Genomic DNA, 20,834 nt, shown 5'->3' with positions numbered 1-20,834 from the left:
AGGAATTCTTATTGGAGATGTCCTTCTTACCTAACATCTCATGCTGTTGAGACACTATACATAAGTTAATATTGTGAGAGTCATATTCGAGCCTGGTGAGAGGGTTACAAACGTGAGGCATGCAGCAAGAAAATAAACAAGTCTGACTGTCAGGGAGAGATCCCAGCATATATTCTATTTGGAAGGAGGTGTGGAAAACGCTAGGTCTGCACAATGGCAAGTATGGGGTAAAAAAATATGCATGCTGTCACATTCACCAGATACGCCGATAGAACAATGAGCCAGATGTTTAATCGGATGTATAAATCTGAAGGATCCGGTTGGCATTTCCACGCACCACCAAATATGGTGATGAGAGGAAGCACAGGGGCCGGCAGTGGGAGAAGATGGAGGGAGATGGATTTTTTTCTGACATTCTGCAAATTTTCTCATCGATTAAACATTTTATCTCAATACAGTTTTCTGTTACCAAAACTAGAATCTGTTATGAACAGACTTGAACAAGTTTTGGACACCTTACCCTTTGCAAAAGTTTCCAAAAAAATTGTTTTTTTAGAAGTGCAAGGTCGAATTGAATTATTGCACAAGAGCACTTCACAGAGTAGGCGTTGCCTAACAGAAATATGCAAATAAATGCTAGAATGCGCCAATAGGATCTCGCTTGCTTGTGCTTGGCTCTGCCCACCTCCTTGCTTGGTCTGCCCACTATGATTAATTTTCTCTCATTGGAAACGACAGGCTGTGGTCTATCTTGGGTTAGTTATAAAAACCTTTGCCGGATAGGTGCGGTGAAATGTCATGTTTTACAGGGTCAACCATAGTAGTACGGCACCCCTGAAGAAAATTAGGCTTAAGTGCCTCACTCAAGGGCACATCAACAGATTTTCCAGTTACTGGGCCACAGCTCTAACTGCTAGGCTACCTGCCGTCCATACATGGACTTGAGAGGGTTTTCCGCCCCCTCCTTCGCCCCCCCCAACCACCCACTCAGGCTTTCAGGTTGACTCCTAGCCTAGGGGTTGTGACCCTGATACTGGCACCAAGCGTCAGAGAGAAAGACACCCTTGTTCAAAAACGGTCCCGATATCAGTTCAAATGGATGTAGAAACTTGATGACTTTAACACCGACATGGCATGGCAGTCAACCCTACCGGAAAGTTACATGTTACAGACAAACCCATTCAGGCGTTGGCCCACAAATACTATTGTGTAGATCAATGATCCTGAATAAAGTTATGTGTAACACTAATTTTATCAGATTTCAACTTTGACTCTATTTAGCATTTCAGAACAAACCTTTTGAATTAGAGTCTGTGTCTCTTTCTCAAGTAGACGGAAGAATGGAACAAATGTGTTTATGAAGAATGTCCGTTGGGATCCAAGTCAAAATGCAGACAGCCATCAAACTCTCATTTGTAATTACAGTAAGCCTATAACCTATACTTTCACAGCAAGTGATAACCTATATTTGGCTTAGGCAGGTAATGAAGATATACTGATCCATCTGGTCAGCTCTTCATCACAACCACACACTTACTGGTTAGTCTCTCTAGACATCCGCCTCCCACAATTTAAAAACGCTCGGGCCTAGGGTCTGGTTCTTACTGGTGGTGGTGTGTGCTTGAAGTGCAAACAACTCTATGCTTACATTAAGTAATACAGATAGTAGGTTCTCTTCCTTACAAACATTTAAACAGTTTGAGCACTTAAAATCAGGGATGGTGATGTGTTCTGTTGAATATATGTTATATTTATTTAACCTTTATTTAACTAGGCAAGTCAGTTATGAAAAAATTCTTATTTTACAATGACGGCCTACCCCGGCCAAACCCTCCCCTAACCCGGTCTATGCTGGGCCAATTGTGCGCCGCCCTATGGGACTCCCGATCAAGGCTAGTTGTGATGCAGCCCGGGATCTAACCAGGGTCTGTAGTGACACCTCTAGCACTGAGATGCAGTGCCTTAGACAGCTGTCACTCTGGAGCCTGGGAAAATAGTGTCTAAAATGTTCATGCATTGAAACATCATCTGGATTCAAATTCATTCTAATGTGGGAGATGGGGAGTCTGATGACACAGGAGTATACTCATCCATGGGATCAATAGTGGATGGCCGGGGTAGGCCGTCCACTGCAACCCGTCGATGAGAATGGGGGCGTGCTTGGTCTGCTTTTTCCTGTAGTCCACAATCAAGACAAAGGAGATGATTGTGGACTACAGGAAAAAGAGGACCGAGCACGCCCCCATTCTCATTGACGGGGCTGCAGTGGAGCAGGTTGAGAGCTTCAAGTTCCTTGGTGTTCACATCACCAAACAAACTAACATGGTCGAAGTACACCAAGACAGTCGTAAAGAAAGCACAACAAAACATATTCCCCTTCAGGAGACTGAAAAGACTTGTCATGGGTCCTCAGATCCTCAAGAGGTTCTACAGCTGCACTATTGAGAGCATCCTGACTGGTTGCATCACTGCTTGGTATGGCAACTGCTCGCACTACAGAGGGTAGTGCGAATGGCCCAGTACATCACTGGGGCCAAGCTTCCTGCCATCCAGGACCTCTATACAAGGCGGTGTCAGAGGAAGGCCCTAAAAATTGTCAAAGACTCCAGCCACCCTAGTCATAGACTGTTCTCTCTACTACCGCACGGCAAGCAGTACCGGAGGGCCAAGTCTAGGTCCAAGAGGCTTCTAAACAGTTTCTACCCCCAAGCCATAAGACTCCTGAACATCTAATCAAATGGCTACCCAGACTATCTGCATTGCCCCCCCCCCCCCCCTCTCTCTTTTACACCGCAGCTACTCTCTGTTGTTATCATCTATGCATAGTCACTTTAATAACTCTACCTACATGTACATATTACCTCAACTAACCGGTACCCCCGCACATTGACTCTGTACCGGTACCCCCCTGTATATAGTCTCGCTTTTGTTATGTCCTGTTATGTCCCGTGTGGCTCAGTGGGTAGAGCATGGTGTTTGCAACGCCAGGGTTGTGGGTTTGATTCCCACGGGGGACCAGTACGGAGAAAACATTTATGAAATGTATGCATTCACTACTGTAAGTCGCTCTGGATAAGAGCATCTGCTAAATGACTAAAATGTTATTTTACTGCTGCTCTTTAATTACTTGTTACTGTTATTTTTTATTCTTATCCGTATTTTTGGAAACTGCATTGTTGGTTAGGGGCTCGTAAGCATTTTACTGTAAGGTCTACACCTGTTATATTCGATGCATTTTTGATTGGAAAGACAGTTACTGCCAAAGCTCTGTGGTAATGTGTCGCCCCCTTTTGGTCAGCATTGGGTCTGACTGCAGTTGGGACCTCAGCAGCCAAGTGATAGAGCAGGGCTAGTGTCCAACAGTTTGAATGGTGAAAACATCTGTATCTACCAGTCCTGGGTTCAAATACTATTTAAAATGTTTCAAATGCTTTGAGTGTTTTCTCTAGCCTCCCAACTGTCCCAGTTGGGCGGGGTTTACAGTTTCGAGACTATTTCATTGGTTCAATTGGGCCACGCATGCTCAATCAAGCCCAGGTAAAGTAGGCTATTTAATATGATTTCAAATAATATTTTAACCCAGGACTTTAATCCACACTGTAGAAAAATATATTAAGACTTTAAAATTATGAAACAAAAATACAGTATATTTTTACATGCCGATTTATTGAACTTTACTCTGTGCTTATATCAACACTGAGTCATTGACACAACCTTGTGAGAGAGGACAGAAACACAAGATGTCTGTTTAACAGTTGTACAGCCTGTTGAGACGGATGATGTCGCTCTGGCTCATCTGGGAGGCGTTGCCGATCTCCACGTTCTGGTTGGGGATGGGAACCATGGTGGGCTGGTTGTTCTTGGAGAAGGCGTACCTGCAATCACATCACACCATCATGAACACTTGGGATGAGTGGGGGTAGGCTTACTATATTATTATATTTTTGGGCATGGTTTTATGCTTATCTAGACAGGTTAGAAGTAGAGGGGGTCAGATAGACGAAAGGGACACAGTAGGAAGGGTGGATCTAAGAACATAAAGTTAAATTCCACATAAATAACATGTGCTAGGAGCCGGGTGTCTTACTGTTAGACCACAGGCTCTGTACAGAATTAGAATTCTATGAGGCTGCTTAGACAATTATTCAACTGACTAAGCATCTACTGGAGTGAAAGTGGTAAAACAATGGTGACTAACCTGTGGTACTGCATGACGGAGTTGTAGTCATAGGCCGTTCCCTGGTTCAGGGTGGCGATCTTGTTGAAGTTGTGCTCCATGCCTGGAAGAGAGAGAATATATTAGATTCACCTTGCCCTAATAAATAAATGCAACGGTTGGTGACCGATGCAACAGTGTGTGTGTTTGCCTGCATATGTACTGTACATGTTTGTGTGTGCATGTGGACATTCATAGAATATAATAGAGTGTATGTACATGGCTATATGGGGACATGTGAAAGGGATCCTACCGGACTGGACATTCTGGAGGAGAACACGGATGTGATTGTCACGGTCGCTGCGGGTCTGCTCGTGGTTGAAGCCCAGGGCATGGAGGAGCTCATGCTGGGTGGTGCCATGGTACACACAGCCGGAACGGCTCAGAGACACAACCTGGGCATTGCCAGAACGACCAACATAGGACCAGCACCTGCCATGAATGGGTTGGACAGAGTTGTAACAGTGCAATTAGTTTTAATTGTCTCTGTCAGACCCACACAAATGTACTTACACACACACACACACACACACACACACACACACTGTTACCAGAAGTGCGTCATGCCTTATAATGCAGTTTCATGTCTCACACTGAACTGTCCTAACCAATAATGTATATAAACCCTGGATGACTGACACTGGGTGTTGTATTGAAGGCCCCCGCAGCAATATTGATACTCGTCCTCCATTGTAATTACTTGGGGGAAAAAATAGAAATGCATTTATTAAAGGTGCAATATGCAGAAATGGCTCTGCCATTTCCTGGTTGCTAAAATTCTAATAGTTTGGCTTATTTCAGTTTGTGACAGAACAAGCACTCAGCGTGTAGAGAATCATTGTACCATCTAAACTGCTGTGACATACAGTGGGGGAAAAAAGTATTTGATCCCCTGCTGATTTTGTACGTTTGCCCACTGACAAAGAAAGGATCAGTCTATAATTTTAATGGTATATTTATTTGAACAGTGAGAGACAGAATAACAACAAAAATATCCAGAAAAACGCATGTCAGAAATGTTATAAATTGATTTGCATTTTAATGAGGGAAATAAGCATTTGACCCCCTCTCAATCAGAAAGATTTCTGGCTCCCAGGTGTCTTTTAAACAGGTAACGAGCTGAGATTAGGAGCACACTCTTAAAGGGAGTGCTCCTAACCACAGCTTGTTACCTGTAAAAAAGACACCTGTCCACAGAAGCAATCAATCAATCAGATTCCAAACTCTCCACCATGGCCAAGACCAAAGAGCTCTCCAAGGATGTCAGGGACAAGATTGTAGACCTACACAAGGCTGGAATGGGCTACAAGACCATCGCCAAGCAGCTTGGTAAGAAGGTGACAACATTTGGTGCGATTATTCGCAAATGGAAGAAACACAAAAGAACTGTCAATATCACTCGGCCTGGGGCTCCATGCAAGATCTCACCTCGTCGAGTTGCAATGATCATGAGAATGGTGAGGAATCAGCCCAGAACTACACGGGAGGATCTTGTCAATGATCTCAAGGCAAGCTGGGACCATAGTCACCAAGGAAACAATTGGTAACACACTACGCCGTGAAGGACTGAAATCCTGCAGCGCCCGCAAGGTCCCCCTGCTCAAGAATACATATACATGCCCATCTGAAGTTTGCCAATGAACATCTGAATGACTCAGAGGACAACTGGTGAAAGTGTTGTGGTCAGATGAGACCAAAATGGAGCTCTTTGACATCAACTCAACTCGCCGTGTTTGGAGGAGGAGGAATGCTGCCTATGACCCCAAGAACACCATCTCCACCGTCAAACATGGAGGTGGAAACATTATGCTTTGGGGGTGTTTTTCTGCTAAGGGGACAGGACAATTTCACCGCATCAAAGGGACGATGGACCGGGCCATGTACTGTCAAATCTTGGGTGAGAACCTCCTTCCCTCAGCCAGGGCATTGAAAATGGGTCGTGGATGGGTATTCCAGCATGACAATGACCCAAAACACACGGCCAAGGCAACAAAGGAGTGGCTCAAGAAGAAGCACATTAAGGTCCTGGAGTGGCCTAGCCAGTCTCCAGACCTTAATCCCATAGAAAATCTGTGGTGGGAGCTGAAGGTTCGAGTTGCCAAACGTCAGCCTCGAAACCTTAATGACTTTGGAGAAGATCTGCAAAGAGGAGTGGGACAAAATCCCTCCTGAGATGTGTGCAAACCTGGTGGCCAACTACAAGAAACGTCTGACCTCTGTGATTGCCAACAAGGGTTTTGCCACCAAGTACTAAGTCATGTTTTGCAGAGGGGTCAAATACATATTTCCCTCATTAAAATGCAAATCATTTTATAACATTTTTGACGTGCGTTTTTCTGGATTTTTTTGTTGTTATTCTGTCTCTCACTGTTCAAATAAACCTACTATTAAAATTATAGACTGATCATTTCTTTGTAAGTGGGCAAATGTACAAAATCAGCAGGGGATCAAATACTTTTTCCCCCCATTGTATCTTTAATAAACAAAAATATTGTATTTTCAGCTGTTTAAAGCTGGTGTACAAAACTGAAAGGCGAAGCATAGAAATAGCACACATAGAATAGGTCTACCGCTTCTTAGGTTTGCTTTCAACGAGAATGACTCAAATCTCTATGTGAATTTGGTCAGATTTCCCAAAAAGGTTTGACACATTTATTATTTTACAGACGGCTTAATGCATCATTTTTAATTATATTGTGTGAGCTAAATATACAAATATATACAAACATTTTGCTTAAAGTAGAGAGTGCTAATGTTACTGTCCCACTGCAAAAGAATACTTAAATACATGTAATTTTGTCGAAAGAGGAGGAAGGGAAGCGCTACTAAGGTACACAATAGTAAATGTTGGTAGACAGAAGGTGCTCTTTGGTAAAAGGGGTGAGTTGGTCATCAAAAAGAAAGGAGGACCAAGGCACTCTTCTTATAATTGATTAAAATGCCTTTATTAGTATGGCATGTTCAATGGAAACAATGTTGTTTTTTTTAAACGACGTGTTTTTCGGCTGCATGGCCTTCGTCAGGGAATACAAAGAAATAATACAATGTTCTCTTTTTAACAGCGTTTCCAAATTAACCCTAATTTGAAGAGGGAGTGGTTAAAATTGATTGGACAAACCTAGTAAGCAATACTATACACACATGTAATTTTGTCCTTGAAATATTTAACTGAAATACTGTAGAATTCTATCATTCCTATTGAGGACTGCTCTAACTGGGGAGGGCCAATATGGCCGACCAGTGGCTTCAAAGCTTCTCACTGGCCAACACATAGCATCTGCAGTCCAGGGTTCATATATATATATATATATATATATATATATATATGATTGGTCCTAACTCAGCCTGGTTCTGTACGTCATAAAGATCCTCATGTAGAATAGTAGGACCTATGAATTATATGTAATTCCATAGTGCACGTACCCGTTCTGGGACTGGATGTGCAAGAAGTCTCTTTGGGTAGTGCGCTTGATGAAGTTGATGCAGGAGAAGCCTGCAAAGGACTGCAGACCACGCTCAATGACTTCCAGCTCCCTGGTGGCTGGCAGGACACAGATGGGACAAGAAAAACTACTGTTAAAAAACGACTACTGTATCATGAAACTTGCTACACAACACAGTTAATGGGGAATAATAGATTACATGTAATCCGTTACATGTAAGGGATTACAACAACCTGTATCTGTAATCCGTTACATTGCCAGCAAAAATGTTGTAGTCTGATTACAGATATTTTTGAAAAACCAAATGATTACTTCCAGGATTTCTTTAAATTCAGAAAGGATGTTTGCAAAAAAAAATCATTGACACTTCTCTGTTTTCTCAATGACATTCAAATCAGCATTGAAAAAAGGCGCAAGTTTAAATTTATTCCACCTGAGCGAGTCTGACCACAAATCAGAGAGCACTATGATGACACAAAATCTGTTTGATGGATCACGAGAAAAGAGCAGGAATTGGCTTTGTAGGCTAAAGTCCAAGCTCTGTCTTCCAATGGTGCGATTGCTGTCGGCATCCAAATATTAGAGGTAAGGATGACAGCAGTGGTGTAGTCTACGGCGATACGGATATCCCTTATTATTCATATCTACATAGCGCATTGATGTGAATCACACTGCTGCTTTTTCATGTAGCTAAATGCGCCTTGCGGATTGTGGTTGTTGAGTATGGCTGTTCACAATTCTAAATATGTATTTGAACCCAATAATGGTTGAATTCAATAAGTTTACGCTGCCTATCAATCATTGTTTTTGAAACCAGTGAAAAATGCGCTCTTGCAACAGCTGCATAGTGCGGATCGCAGCCTATGGAATGAAGTGGGGCTTTTATTGCTCAATCTAATTCATGTTGATAAAAAAATCCATAGGCCTAATGGACACATGCTCAAACTCGCACACTTTTGATAGACTTAAAGAGGTAATCTGTAGTTGCTACATTATTCTTTTTAACATATAAATTCTATGTATGTATATATATCCATTGATTCTTGAAAAATATAACTTATAAATGCCGTATGAGCTTAGTTCAAATGTCACACTCCATGAGATCCCAAAATATAATCTTGTTTTTCTCCAATGTTTGTAAAAAATTCTAAATGTGAAGAAACACTGTATAGCCTCATAACATGGTTAAAACAGTAATTTTGATATCATGGATGGTCAGTCCTTGCATCCATAGCTCTGTCTATTAATCCGAGAGGTTACATTTCTCCAGGCCCATCCCTCAGCTTTTTACCAAAACATAGGCGGGGCAAACGTTTTGTTATTGTTTCATCTGTGGATTTCCCTTTAAACAGCTGCATATTATCAAGATAGAAAAGTGCCACCCACTAAAACATAAACCATAGGCCTACAGAAAATGCAGCATATTGCATTTATTTTTCACATGTAAATAGTACTTTTCAGTAGTGCTCAAAGCATGCCATTCCATGAGCGCAGCATTTATTTTTTTACTTGAATCAATGAGCCCAATCAGTCCTCCATAAAAACAAAAGCATAAACAACAGAGTAGGGCTTGCCAATAAGTCTTTCGTTTTGGGGTTATGCTCAGATAAAACAACATGGCTAATCTTTTATTTACATATTTCCAAGTCATATTCTTGAAGATCAAGGGGTACATCATGTATTGTAATGACTGGAATTCTGATAGACTTTCTTTTTAATGTAAAGATATCATTTAATCGTATTATTATATGTAGTAGAAAGCGATGGGTTAGAAGCCTACATAACCAACCCATAAAGTAAAATGTAACATCCATATATGGCCAGCTATGTAAACTTTAACATTGATTTAGCCTGCAATAGATGTTGTTCAACTGGTAACATACATTTTTGTCTTCTTCTAATGCCTCTTAAGGGGAAAGTAATCTAAAAGTAACTGAATGTAATCAGATTACAATACTGAGTGTTTGGGTAATCCAAAAATTACGTTACCGATTAGAATTTTGGACAGGTAATTAGTAACTGTAATGGATTACATTTAGAAAGTAACCTACCCAACCCTGGCCAGTAATGATTAGTTGTTACTTATACGGCCTACTTATATAGCTTTATACAGTAGTTTGGGACTCATGTACAGATGTAGGATCTTAATATGTATTGTAAAAGGGCTTCTGAAGTTTATAACTTACACTTTAAAATGTAAGACTTGATTTGCGCTTTTTTTTTTTTATCAAACCCTACAAAAGAAATTCCATTAATTACAATCCACATTTGCTGTTGGTGCAGGATTATTTTCCTGCTCTAGCAAACTAGCTGAAATTAATATCCAACATCGTTAAATAAGATATCATCATGACATGGTACTTACAGTACTGGTTGGCGATGACGTAGGGCACATAGACTCTGCCGTCGCTGGACTTGGGCCACATGCAGCCGCGAGATGTGCAGGGGTCGGCGTTCCTCTCAGCCTCGTTGACGTAGGCGATGTCATCCACAATCAAGGGCTCGTTGCGGGTATGCACTGGAGGGACGGGGACAGGACGTCAAAGTGTGACACCTTGGATCAGTTTCCCTGATACTGATTAAGCCTAGTCTTGGACTGAAAAGCAATGCGATAATGGATTGTTTTTTCTAATAAATCTTGATTTAATATTTCATATCACTCATAATGTAATCTGAAAGTGTTGGTGGGTATTGTATATCACAATTTAAAAACTGTCTTACCAACATTCCTGTTGGCTTTCTCCAGCAGCTCAGAGACAGAGAGCTCCTATGGCACCATGCAGCAAAGACAGAGAGAAAAAATGACTTTGACAAATCAGCAAACACCTTACTATGAATAGTTAGATTGTTTCACAAAATATGTATGCATACGTCCATACTTACATGGACGAACACACACACACATGCATGGATGCAGACACGCAACACATACAGTAGAACGTTTAGTAGAGTTTTACTCACCTCCTCGGCCCAGGCGGCCACTACAAGCAGGGCCAGAAGACCCAGAGAGTACTTCAATGCAGACATGTCAACAAACAACCTGCAGGGTTAGACACTGTCAATAACTCTGAATACCACCACAGAAAGTAATTGACTTACTGTAACCTTCCTGTAGTACAGGTGTAGGATCTTAATTTGATCACATTGTTGTTACAGGAAATGCAAACATGTAGTATTTTCAAGGCTTAGAAGGCTTCTAAAGTGTGTAATTTCCACTTAAAAATGTTAGACTTGATTTGCTCTAACATAAAATGTATCAACTCCTACATACATGTCCATTAATTATAATCACCTTTCCTTTTGCTGCAGGATTATTTCCTGCTGTGAGAAACTGGTCAAATTAAGATCCTACACATGTAGCTTGCATGACATAGCTAGAGAATGCAAAGCACATGAACAACACTCTTACCTTTCGGGAAATGAAGTGAAGTTAGTTTACTGGTCCAGACACTGCACCTTATATAGTGGAATCTACCGGAACATTATCCATTTTTGGACAGTTTGGCAATGACATTGAAAACACCCCTTTCTGCTGATAAGATGCAGGTATGTTGTCTCGATGACATATGGCTAATTCTCACACCAATCAGAAAAGGTTAGAAAAGCCTTTCCTAACTTCTCTATTCCTTGAAAATGCTATTTAATATTTTGCAAATACCCATGGCCTGAGATATGTCACTAAGATAATCATGAAACCAATAATAATCATGAAACCCCTGTGGATTACTTGTTGGCTATTACTAGCAAAGCATCCAGGACTTCTATTTCTGTAAATAGCCTAAACGAAAAGCTTTGGCTATAATTTCTCTGGTTATTCAGCAAGTTTCCTCTATCAGCATCCAGCCCAATATCATTGTGAATAGGCTTAGAAGTTCTGAAAAAGGTGGCAGTACTCATTTTGGGTGCCAGGATTGTTTATATTTATGTGCAGGAGCTCCACAATACTTTTGAGCTAATATTCTATAAGAGGAACAGGAGCTCAAGCAGTAGAACTTTGAGGTGCCGGTACTCAGCTCCGGTGAGCTCCTGCCCAAGTCAAGCACTGCTCCTGAACTTATTTAGGCTTGCCATAACAAAGGGATGGAATACTTATTGACTCCCAAGACATTTCAGCTTTTCATTTTTTTGTAATTTCTAAAAATTTCTAAAATCATAATTCCACTTTGGTTATTGTGTGTCAGCTAGTGACAAAAAAAATCTAAATGTAGTATGTTAATTTCAGGCTGTAACACAACAAAATGTGCAAAAAGTCAAGGGGTGTTAATACTTTCTGAAGGCACTGTAAGTAAGTAAGTAAGCCTTGTGCGAGCCAGAACTGCCCACAGTTTTACAGTACTGCTCAATAAAATTATTGATATGAGGTAAAATCAATTAAATGAATATACATTTAGGTTCATTAACCAATGTCAGCAAAGAGTTGAGCCTAATCTTTATCATTTGAAACTTTGACGTTATGACATTGTATAGACCTAGTATACTGTATATATATTCATATGATATGAGTCATTAGCCAAACTATGCATTTTTTTGATAAGCAGTCACAACTGTTTGCCCTTTACTGTGACAGATTTGACTGCACAACACTATGGAAGCCAGTTAATCTGCGACTTCAAGTTGTGTCTTGAATGTTGGCTAATGCTGTATATTTCATATACATAATATTACGTAATTTTTTACATTTATCTCAGATCAACAGATCAACAATATAATATGGCTCAAGGGTGGGTGGGAGGTGTGACCTTTTCTGTCCAATGAGGACATTTCTGTACAATATTAACTATTAGGGGAACCAATTAGACCCTTCTGACACATGCAGAAAATACTTGGATGTTGGTGTAAATGTCAGTGTGAAGCCAAAGGCTCAGAATCACACGACAATAACTTTTCTATTGTGAAGAATTGGGACATTTGAGTGTCCTAAATCACTATTATTTGTGAAATGTTTTTTAAATTCCTAATACTAGCTATACCTAGTATTATTTTTCTTATTTTACTGTAGCTAAATGAATAGGTCTTATATTTTATAAGAGCCAGAGAGGTTCTCTTTGGAGAAGCTAGCTAATACAGCTTTAAAATGTTGAAAGGCCAGAAGAGAAGGCGGTACATTTCCTTGTTAATCCCACAACGCGGTGCGGGGAAGATGGCGGCGGTTTTAGAAAGGAGTTTCATAGAAATAAGTGGGTTTGAGAGGGAAACCCTACCAACATTCCGGGAAATAACTGTAAACCTAGGTACATCTTCATGGATATTAAAAGAACGATCCGCTCTTTATTTGCTCAAATGAACGGTTTATATGACAAACTGTGTATAGAATGTGGTCGTGAGTGACTCACCATGCATGCTAACTATTGACATGTAGCTGGCGTGTGGCTAACAAGCTATATTGCTAGTTAGTATGATAACGGTGTCCTCTGCAGGTGCATTTTGTTACCCCCGAGCTCCAACCTAAACCAAAGTTAGCCAACCGTACTGTACGCCGCTTTAGCTACACCTTACGTCGAAATCATGATCAAGTATCGGTATCCTGGTGCATGAGTTGTTGTTAGCAGCTTTCCATAGTCTGCACGTTTTACAGCGTAGCATGAGTAGCGTTAGCTTCCAGTTCATGAAAGTCAATGTTAGACAATTGGTTTTATAGTGACATGCAATCTAACACAAATGATTTAACTCATTTATTGACAGCTGTCTTTTAGTTATCGGGCAAAGAGAGCGTTGTGATGGTGCAAACCTAACAAGTGGTCAACCACCTGTCAGACCTAAATAGTTTGAGACTGTCAACAAGCCAAGCCACCATGTGAAAGCTTCTATTGGAACTGACCAGAGGTCATGTGTGGTTTCTCGACAGGTCTGAATGCTCTTCCTGGCAGTGTGATATACCCAGACAGCGCAGGAGGCTTTCACTATGAGGGAAGTGGAAAACTCCTGTCCATCACAAGCAACAGATTCATACACTGGTGAGTTAAAAAAAATATACCTTTATTTAACTAGGCAAGTCAGTTAAGAACAAATTCTTATTTTCACTGACAGCCTAGGAACAGTGGGTTAACTGCCTTGTTCAGGGGCAGAAGGACAGATTTTTACATTGTCAGCTTGGGGATTCGATCTTGCAACCTTTCGGTTACTAGTCCAACGCTCGAACCACTAGGCTACCTGCAAGTTGTGCTTGGTATGTATGTATGTATGTATGTATGTATGTATGTATGTATGTATGTATGTATGTATGTATGTATGTATGTATGTATGTATGTATGTATGTATGTATGTATGTATGTATGTATGTATGTATGTATGTATGTATGTATGTATGTATGTATGTATGTATGTTATGTATGTTATGTATGTTCTTATATACCTTTGGTCATGTAGTGTATGTGGACACCTGCACGTTGAACATCTGATTCCAGATTCATGGGCAATTATGAGGTTGGTCCCCCCCTTTGCTGCTATAACAGCCTCCACTCTTCTGGGAAGGCTTTCCACTATATGTGGAACATTGCTGTGGGGACTTGCTTCCATTCAGCCGTGAGGATAAGCGAGGTCGGGCACTGATGTTGGGCGATTAGGCCTGGCTCGCGATCGGTGTAACCAATTCATCCCAAAGGTGTTCGATGGGGTTGAGGTCAGGGCTCTGTGCAGGCCAGGCAAGTTCTTCCACACCGATCTAGACAAACCATTTCTGTATGGACCTCACTTTGTGCACAGGGAAGGGCCTTCCCTAAACTGTTGCTACAAAGTTGGAAGCACAGAATCGTCTAGTACAGTGGTTCCCAAACTTTTTATAGTCCCGTACCCCTTCAAACACTCAACCTTCAGCTGCGTAACCCCATGCACCAGGGTCAGCGCACTCTCAAATGTTGTTTCGTATAATAACACACAGAAATATGAGCCTTAGGTCATTAATATGGTCAAATCCGGAAACTATAATTTTGAAAAGAAAACATTTATTCTTTCAGTGAAATACGGAACCGTTCCATATTTTATCTAACGGGTGGCATCCATAAGTCTAAATATTGCTGTTACATTGCACAACCTTCAATGTTATGTCATAATTACGTAAAATTATGGCAAATTAGATCGCAACGAGCCAGGCGGCCCAAACTGTTGCATATACCCTGACTCTGCGTGCAATGAACGCAAGAGAAGTGACACAATTTCCCTAGTTTAATATTGCCTGCTAACCTGAATTTCTTTTAACTAAATATGCAGATATAAAAATATACTTCTGTGTATTGATTTTAAGAAAGGCATTGATGTTTATGGTTAGGTACATTCGTGCAATGATTTTGTGCTTTTTTCGCAAATGAACTTTTGTTAAATCATCCCCCATTTGGCGAAGTTGGCTGTCTTTGTTAGGAAGAAATAGTCTTCACACAGTTTGCAACGAGCCAGGCTGCCCAAACTGCTGCATATACCCTGACTCTGTTGCACAGAACGCAAGAGAAGTGACACAATTTTCGTAGTTAAAAGAAATTCATGTTAGCAGGCAATATTAACAAAATATGTAGGTTTAAAAATATATACTTGTGTATTGATTTTAAGGAATGCGTTGATGTTTATGGTTAGGTACACATTGGTGCAACGACAGTGCTTTTTTCGCGAATGCGCATGTTAAATCACCCATTTGGCGAAGTAGGCTATGATTCCATGATAAATTAACAGGCACCGCATTGATTATATGCAACGCAAGACAAGCTAGATAAACTAGTAATATCATCAACCATGTGTAGTTAACTTTTTAGCGACAGGGGGCAATATTCGGAAATTCTGATGAATGACGTGCCCAAATTAAACTGCCTGCTACTCGGGCCCAGAAGGTAGGATATGCATATTATTAGTAGATTTGGATAGAAAACACTCTGAAGTTTCTAAAACTGTTTGAGTGATGTCTGTGTATAACAGAACTCATATGGCAGGCAAAAACCTGAGAAAAAATCCAACCAGGAAGTGGTTTGTAGTTTTTTTCAACTGATTGCCTTTCCAAACTACAGTGTCTGTGGGGTAATTTTGCACTTCCTAAGGCTTCCACTAGATGTCAACAGTCTTTAGAACCTTGTTTCTTGCTTCTACTGTTACTGGGCAGAGAATAAGAGCTGTCTCAAGCCTGGGACCAGTGAGTTGTTTACTGCGCACTCACACAAGCACGCCGCTCCTTCTTTTTCCACTGTAATGAATACGCTATTGTCCGGTTGGAATATTATCGAAGATTTATGTTAAAAAGCCCCTAAGGATTGATTGTAAACATCGTTTGACATGTTTCTACGAACGGTAATGGAACTATTTGACTTTTCGTCTCGGGTTTTGCGCTCGCGCATTATGCCTTTGGATTAGTGATCTGAACGCACTAACAAAACGGAGGTATTTGGACATAAATATGGAGTTTATCGAACAAAACAAACATTTCTTGTGGGAGTCCTGGGAGTGCATTCCGACGATCAGCAAAGGTAAGTGAAGATTTATAATACTATTTCTGAGTTTAGTTGACTCCAGAACTTGGCGGGTAACTGTATAGCTTGCTTTGATGGCTGAGCTCTGTACTCAGAATATTGAACAATGTGCTTTTGCCGTAAAGCTATTTTGAAATCTGACACAGCGGTTGCATTAAGGAGAAGTGTATCTATAATTCTTTCAATAACTGTTGTAAATTTTATCAACGTTTATGATGAGTATTTTTGTAAATTGATGTGCTCATTCACCGGAAGTTTTGGAGGAAATACATTTTCTGAACATCACGCGCCAATGTAAAATGGGGTTTATGGATATAAATATGAACTTTATCGAACAAGACATACATGTATTGTGTAACATTGAGTCCTGGGAGTGTCATCTGATGAAGATCATCAAAGGTTAGTGATTTAATTTTAGCTGTATTTCTGGTTTTTGTATTTTAAATGTTTTCTTGTTTAGGCGCTGTCCTAACATAATCTAATGTTATGCTTTGCCGTAAAGCCTTTTTGAAATCGGAGAATGTGGTTGGATTAAGGAGAAGATTATCTTTAAAATGGGATATAATAGTTGTATGTTTGAGAATAGAATTGAGATTTTTGTTGTTTTGAATTTGGCGCCCTGCTATTTCACTGGCTGTTGGCAGTGTGTCCCGCGGGTGGGACGCTAGCGTTCCACATGTCCCAGAGAGGTTAACTAGTGATTATGTTAAGATTGATTGTTTTTTATAAGATGCGTTTAATGCTAGCTAGCACCTTACCTTGGCTCCTTGCTGCACTCGCATAACAGGTAGTCAGCCTGCCACGCAGTCTCCTTGTGGAGTGCAATGTAATCGTCCATGATCGGTGTCCAAAAATGCTGATTACCGATTGTTATGAAAACTTGAAATCGGCCCTAATTCATCGGCCATTCCGATTAATCGGTCGACGTCTAATGGAGAGAGCTGTGTTGTCCTTGTTAATGCAGACAGAGAAGCGCTCCAACTTCTTAATCGTAGCCTCAATTTTATCCCGCACATTGAATATAGTTGCGGAGAGTCCCTGTAATCCTAGATTCTGATCATTTAGGTGAGAAAGAAATCATTACCCAGATAGGCCAGTCGTGTGAGAAACTCATCATGCAAGTGGTCAGACAAGGGAAATTATGGTCAGTATTTGTAATTTTTTTTTATTGAACCTTTATTTAACTAGGCAAGTCAGTTTAGAACAAATTCTTATTTACAATGACGGCCTAGCAAAAGGCAAAAGACCTGCTTCGGGGACGGGGCTGGGATAAAAAATTATATATATACATGCATACATACATACAACGTCTAGCTGCTCGAGAGCACCCTTACCTGCTGATCTATAAATTATGTCTCCGTAATCTAGCATGGCAGGATGGTCATCTGAATCAGGGTTAGTTTGGCAGCTGTGGTAAAAGAGGAGCGATTACAATAGAGGAAACCAAGTCTAGATTTAACTTTGGCCTGCAGCTTTGATATGTGCTGAGAGAAGGACTGTATACTGTCTAGCCATACTCCCAAGTACTTGTATGAGGTGACTACCTCAAGCTCTAAACCCTCAGTGGTAGTAATCACACCTGTGGGGAGAGGGGCATTCTTCTTGCCAAACCACATGACCTTTGTTTTGAAGGTGTTTAGAGCAAGGTTAAGGGCAGAGAAAGCTTATTGGACACTAAGAAAGCTTTGTTGTAGAGCGTTTAACACAAAATCCAGGGAGGGGCCAGCTGAGTGTAAGACTATCGTCTGCATATAAATGGATGAGAGCGCTTCCTACTGCCTTAGCTATGTTGTTGATGTAAATTGAGAAGAGCGTGGGGCCTAGGGTTGATCCTTGGGGTATTCTGTTGGTGACAGGCTGTGGCTGAGACAGCAGATCTTCTGACTTTATACCCTGCACTCTTTGAGAGAGGTAGTTAGCAAACCAGGTCAAAGACCCCTCAGACACCAATACTCCTTAGCCGGCCCACAAGAATGGAATGGTCTACCGTATCAAAAGCTTTGGCCAAGTCAATAAAAATAGCAGCACGACATTGCTTAGAATCAAGGGCAATGGTGACATCATTAAGGACCTTTAAGGTTGCAGTGACACATACATAACCTGAGCGGAAACCAGATTGCATACCATAAAGAATACTATAGACATCAAGAAAGCCAGTCCGTTGATCATTGACAAGTTTTTCCAACACTTTTGATAAACAGGGCAAAATAGAAATAGGCCTATACCAGTTAGAATCGGCTTGATCTCCCCCTAAAAATAAAGGACGAACCATGGCTGCCTTCCACGCAATGGGAACCTCCCCAGAAAGGAGAGAGAGAGGCTGGTCGATGATAGGGGCAGAAACTTTAAAGAAGGGTCTAAACCATCTGACCCAGAGGTTCTTTTGGGGTCAAGTTTCAGGAGCTCCTCTAGCACCTCGAACTCAGTGACTGCCTGCAGGGAGAAACTTTGTAGCGGGGCAGGGGGAAAGAGGGAGAAGCATCGGGGATAGTCACATTAGAAGGGGTGGGAGATGAGGAAATGTTGGACGGGCAAGCAGGCATGTCTGAGTCAAATAGGAATCCTGACTTAATGAAGTGGTGATTAGAGCTCCGCCATGTGCTTCTTGTCAGTAACAACCACATCAACTTTAAGGGACATGGGCAGCTGTGAGGAGGAGGGTTTATTCTCCAGGTCTTTAACAGTTTCCAGAACTTCTTGGGGTTACACCCACAGAGAGAGAGAAATGCTCCTTAAAGTAACTAACTTTGGCCTTCTGGATAGCCCGAGTGCACTTCTCATTTGCCTGAACGAGAGCCAGTCAGCCTGAGTATGTGTGTGCCGAGCCTTTCGCCAAATGCATTTCTTGAGGTGGAGTAACTGCAAGATCACGGTCGAACCAAGGGCTGAACCTGTTTTTAATTCTCATTTTCTTTGTGGGGGCGTGTTTGTTAACAATACCACTGAAAATATAAAAAAAGAAGGTCCAAGCGTCTTCGACAGAGAGGATCAAGCTGATTCTATACCATTTTAGAGGCCAGTTCGTGAAGGAAGGTTCGCTCATTAAAGTTTTAGTCTGACAAATCAGGACAGGTCATTTCACTGTGCAGCCATTACGAACACAGGCAGTAAAACAGTGATCACTAAGGTCATTACAGAAAACACCAGACTGATACCTATCTGGATTATTTGTGAGGATAACATCAAGAAGAATAGCCTTTTCTGGGTGTTTGGAGACATACCTTGTGGGATTGGTAATAATCTGAGGAAGATTTAGGGACTCCCATTGCTTTAGCACTTGGTCAGGTGGTTTAAGCATGTCCCAGTTTAGGTCACCTAGCAGGACAAATTCAGACTTAGTGTAAGGGGCCAAGAGAGAGCTTAGGGCAGGTAGGGTACAGGCCGGTGCTGACGGAGGACGATAGCACCCAGCAATAGTCAACAAAGACCTATTTGAAAGTTTAATACTTGAAACCAGCAAATCAAATTGTTTGGAGACAGACTTGGTGGAGACAACCGAGCACTGAAGGTGATCCTTGGTAAAGATTGGCACTCAAGATCTGTCTTGCCGAAAAAGGTTATAACCAGAAAGGTTAATATCAGTATTCAAAACACTTACTTAACCACGTCTCAGTAATGACCAACACATCTGGATTGGAGCTGTGAACCAACACTTTCAATTGATCCATTTTAGGTAATAAGTTTCTAGTGTTAACCTCTCTAGGGAAGGTGGGACGAAATCGTCCCACCTACGTAACAGCCAGTGGAATCCTGTGGCGCGTTATTCAAATACCTTAGAAGTGCTATTACTTCAATTTCTCAAACATATGACTATTTTACACCATTTTAAAGACAAGACTCTCGTTAATCTAACCACACTGTCCGATTTCAAAAAGGCTTTACAACGAAAGCAAAACATTAGATTATGTCAGCAGAGTACCCAGCCAGAAATAATCAGACACCCATTTTTCAAGCTAGCATATAATGTCACATAAACCCAAACCACAGCTAAATGCAGCACTAACCTTTGATGATCTTCATCAGATGACACGCCTAGGACATTATGTTATACAATACATGCATGTTTTGTTCAATCAAGTTCATATTTATATCAAAAACCAGCTTTTTACATTAGCATGTAACGTTCAGAACTAGCATACCACCCGCAAACTTCCGGTGAATTTACTAAATTACTCACGATAAACGTTCATAAAAAGCATAACAATTATTTTAAGAATTATAGATACAGAACTCCTCTATGCACTCGCTATGTCCGATTTCGGTGAAAGCACATTTTGCAATATTCTAAGTAGATAGCCCGGCATCACAGGGCTAGCTATTTAGACACCCACCAAGTTTAGCCCTCACCAAAGTCAGATTTACTATAAGAAAAATGTTATTACCTTTGCTGTTCTTCGTCAGAATGCACTCCCAGGATTGCTACTTCAATAACAAATGTTGGTTTGGTTCAAAATAATCCATAGTTATGTTAAAATATTCTCTGTTTTGTTCGTGCGTTCAAGACACTATCCGAAGTGTAAAGAAGGGTGACGCGCCCGACACGTTTCGTGACAAAAAAATTCTAAATATTCCATTACCGTACTTCGAAGCATGTCAACCGCTGTTTAAAATCAATTTTTATGCAATTTTTCTCGTAAAAAAGCGATAATATTCCGACCGGGAATCTGTGTTTTAGTACAAAGAGAGAGAAAATAAAAACATGGGGTCGCCTCGTGCATGCGCCTCAGTCTC

General features: G+C 41.0%; 2 protein-coding genes across 3 annotated transcripts in view; one reads left to right on the top strand and one right to left on the bottom strand.

Annotated features, from left to right (window-relative positions):
• Positions 1-3,647: 3,647 nt before the first annotated feature.
• Positions 3,648-11,131, bottom strand: LOC106561547 (high choriolytic enzyme 2). Its single transcript, XM_014125625.3, has 8 exons — positions 11,069-11,131; positions 10,621-10,699; positions 10,381-10,426; positions 10,025-10,177; positions 7,640-7,757; positions 4,470-4,648; positions 4,199-4,280; positions 3,648-3,875 (listed from the first exon to the last, which is right to left on the bottom strand). Exons 2-8 carry the CDS (start codon positions 10,684-10,686, stop codon positions 3,749-3,751), a joined length of 771 nt encoding a protein of 256 aa, XP_013981100.1. The 5' UTR covers positions 10,687-10,699; positions 11,069-11,131; the 3' UTR covers positions 3,648-3,748.
• A 1,473-nt stretch (positions 11,132-12,604) lies between these two features.
• Positions 12,605-20,834, top strand: part of LOC106561546 (nuclear pore complex protein Nup160) — a 32,981-nt gene continuing 24,751 nt past the window's right edge. Inside the window, exons 1-2 of one of the 2 annotated variants that reach the window (XM_014125623.3) lie at positions 12,605-12,890; positions 13,505-13,613. In XM_014125623.3, the coding sequence (XP_013981098.3) occupies positions 12,734-12,890; positions 13,505-13,613 (266 nt within the window). In that variant the 5' untranslated portion in view covers positions 12,605-12,733. The remainder of the gene's footprint in view (positions 12,891-13,504; positions 13,614-20,834) is intronic. The other variant, XM_014125624.3, reaches the window with a different exon arrangement.

Source organism: Salmo salar, chromosome 10, assembly GCF_965601325.2.
Source record: "Salmo salar chromosome 10, fSalSal1, whole genome shotgun sequence".
In the NCBI taxonomy this organism is placed as follows: Eukaryota; Metazoa; Chordata; class Actinopteri; order Salmoniformes; family Salmonidae; genus Salmo; species Salmo salar.
The sequence above is the reverse complement of the archived record's forward strand: the minus strand, read 5'-3'. Positions and strand labels throughout refer to the sequence as shown.

Bases quoted from the DNA above. Each gene is read 5' to 3' on its own strand.
- LOC106561547 (XM_014125625.3), bottom strand. From the start codon at position 10,686: ATGTCTGCATTGAAGTACTCTCTGGGTCTTCTGGCCCTGCTTGTAGTG. The intron at 7,758-10,024 runs GTAAGTACCATG...GTGTCCTGCCAG, and splicing joins CGTCATCGCCAACCAGTACT to CCACCAGGGAGCTGGAAGTC. The intron at 3,876-4,198 runs GTTAGTCACCAT...ATGTGATTGCAG, and splicing joins TCCGTCATGCAGTACCACAG to GTACGCCTTCTCCAAGAACA.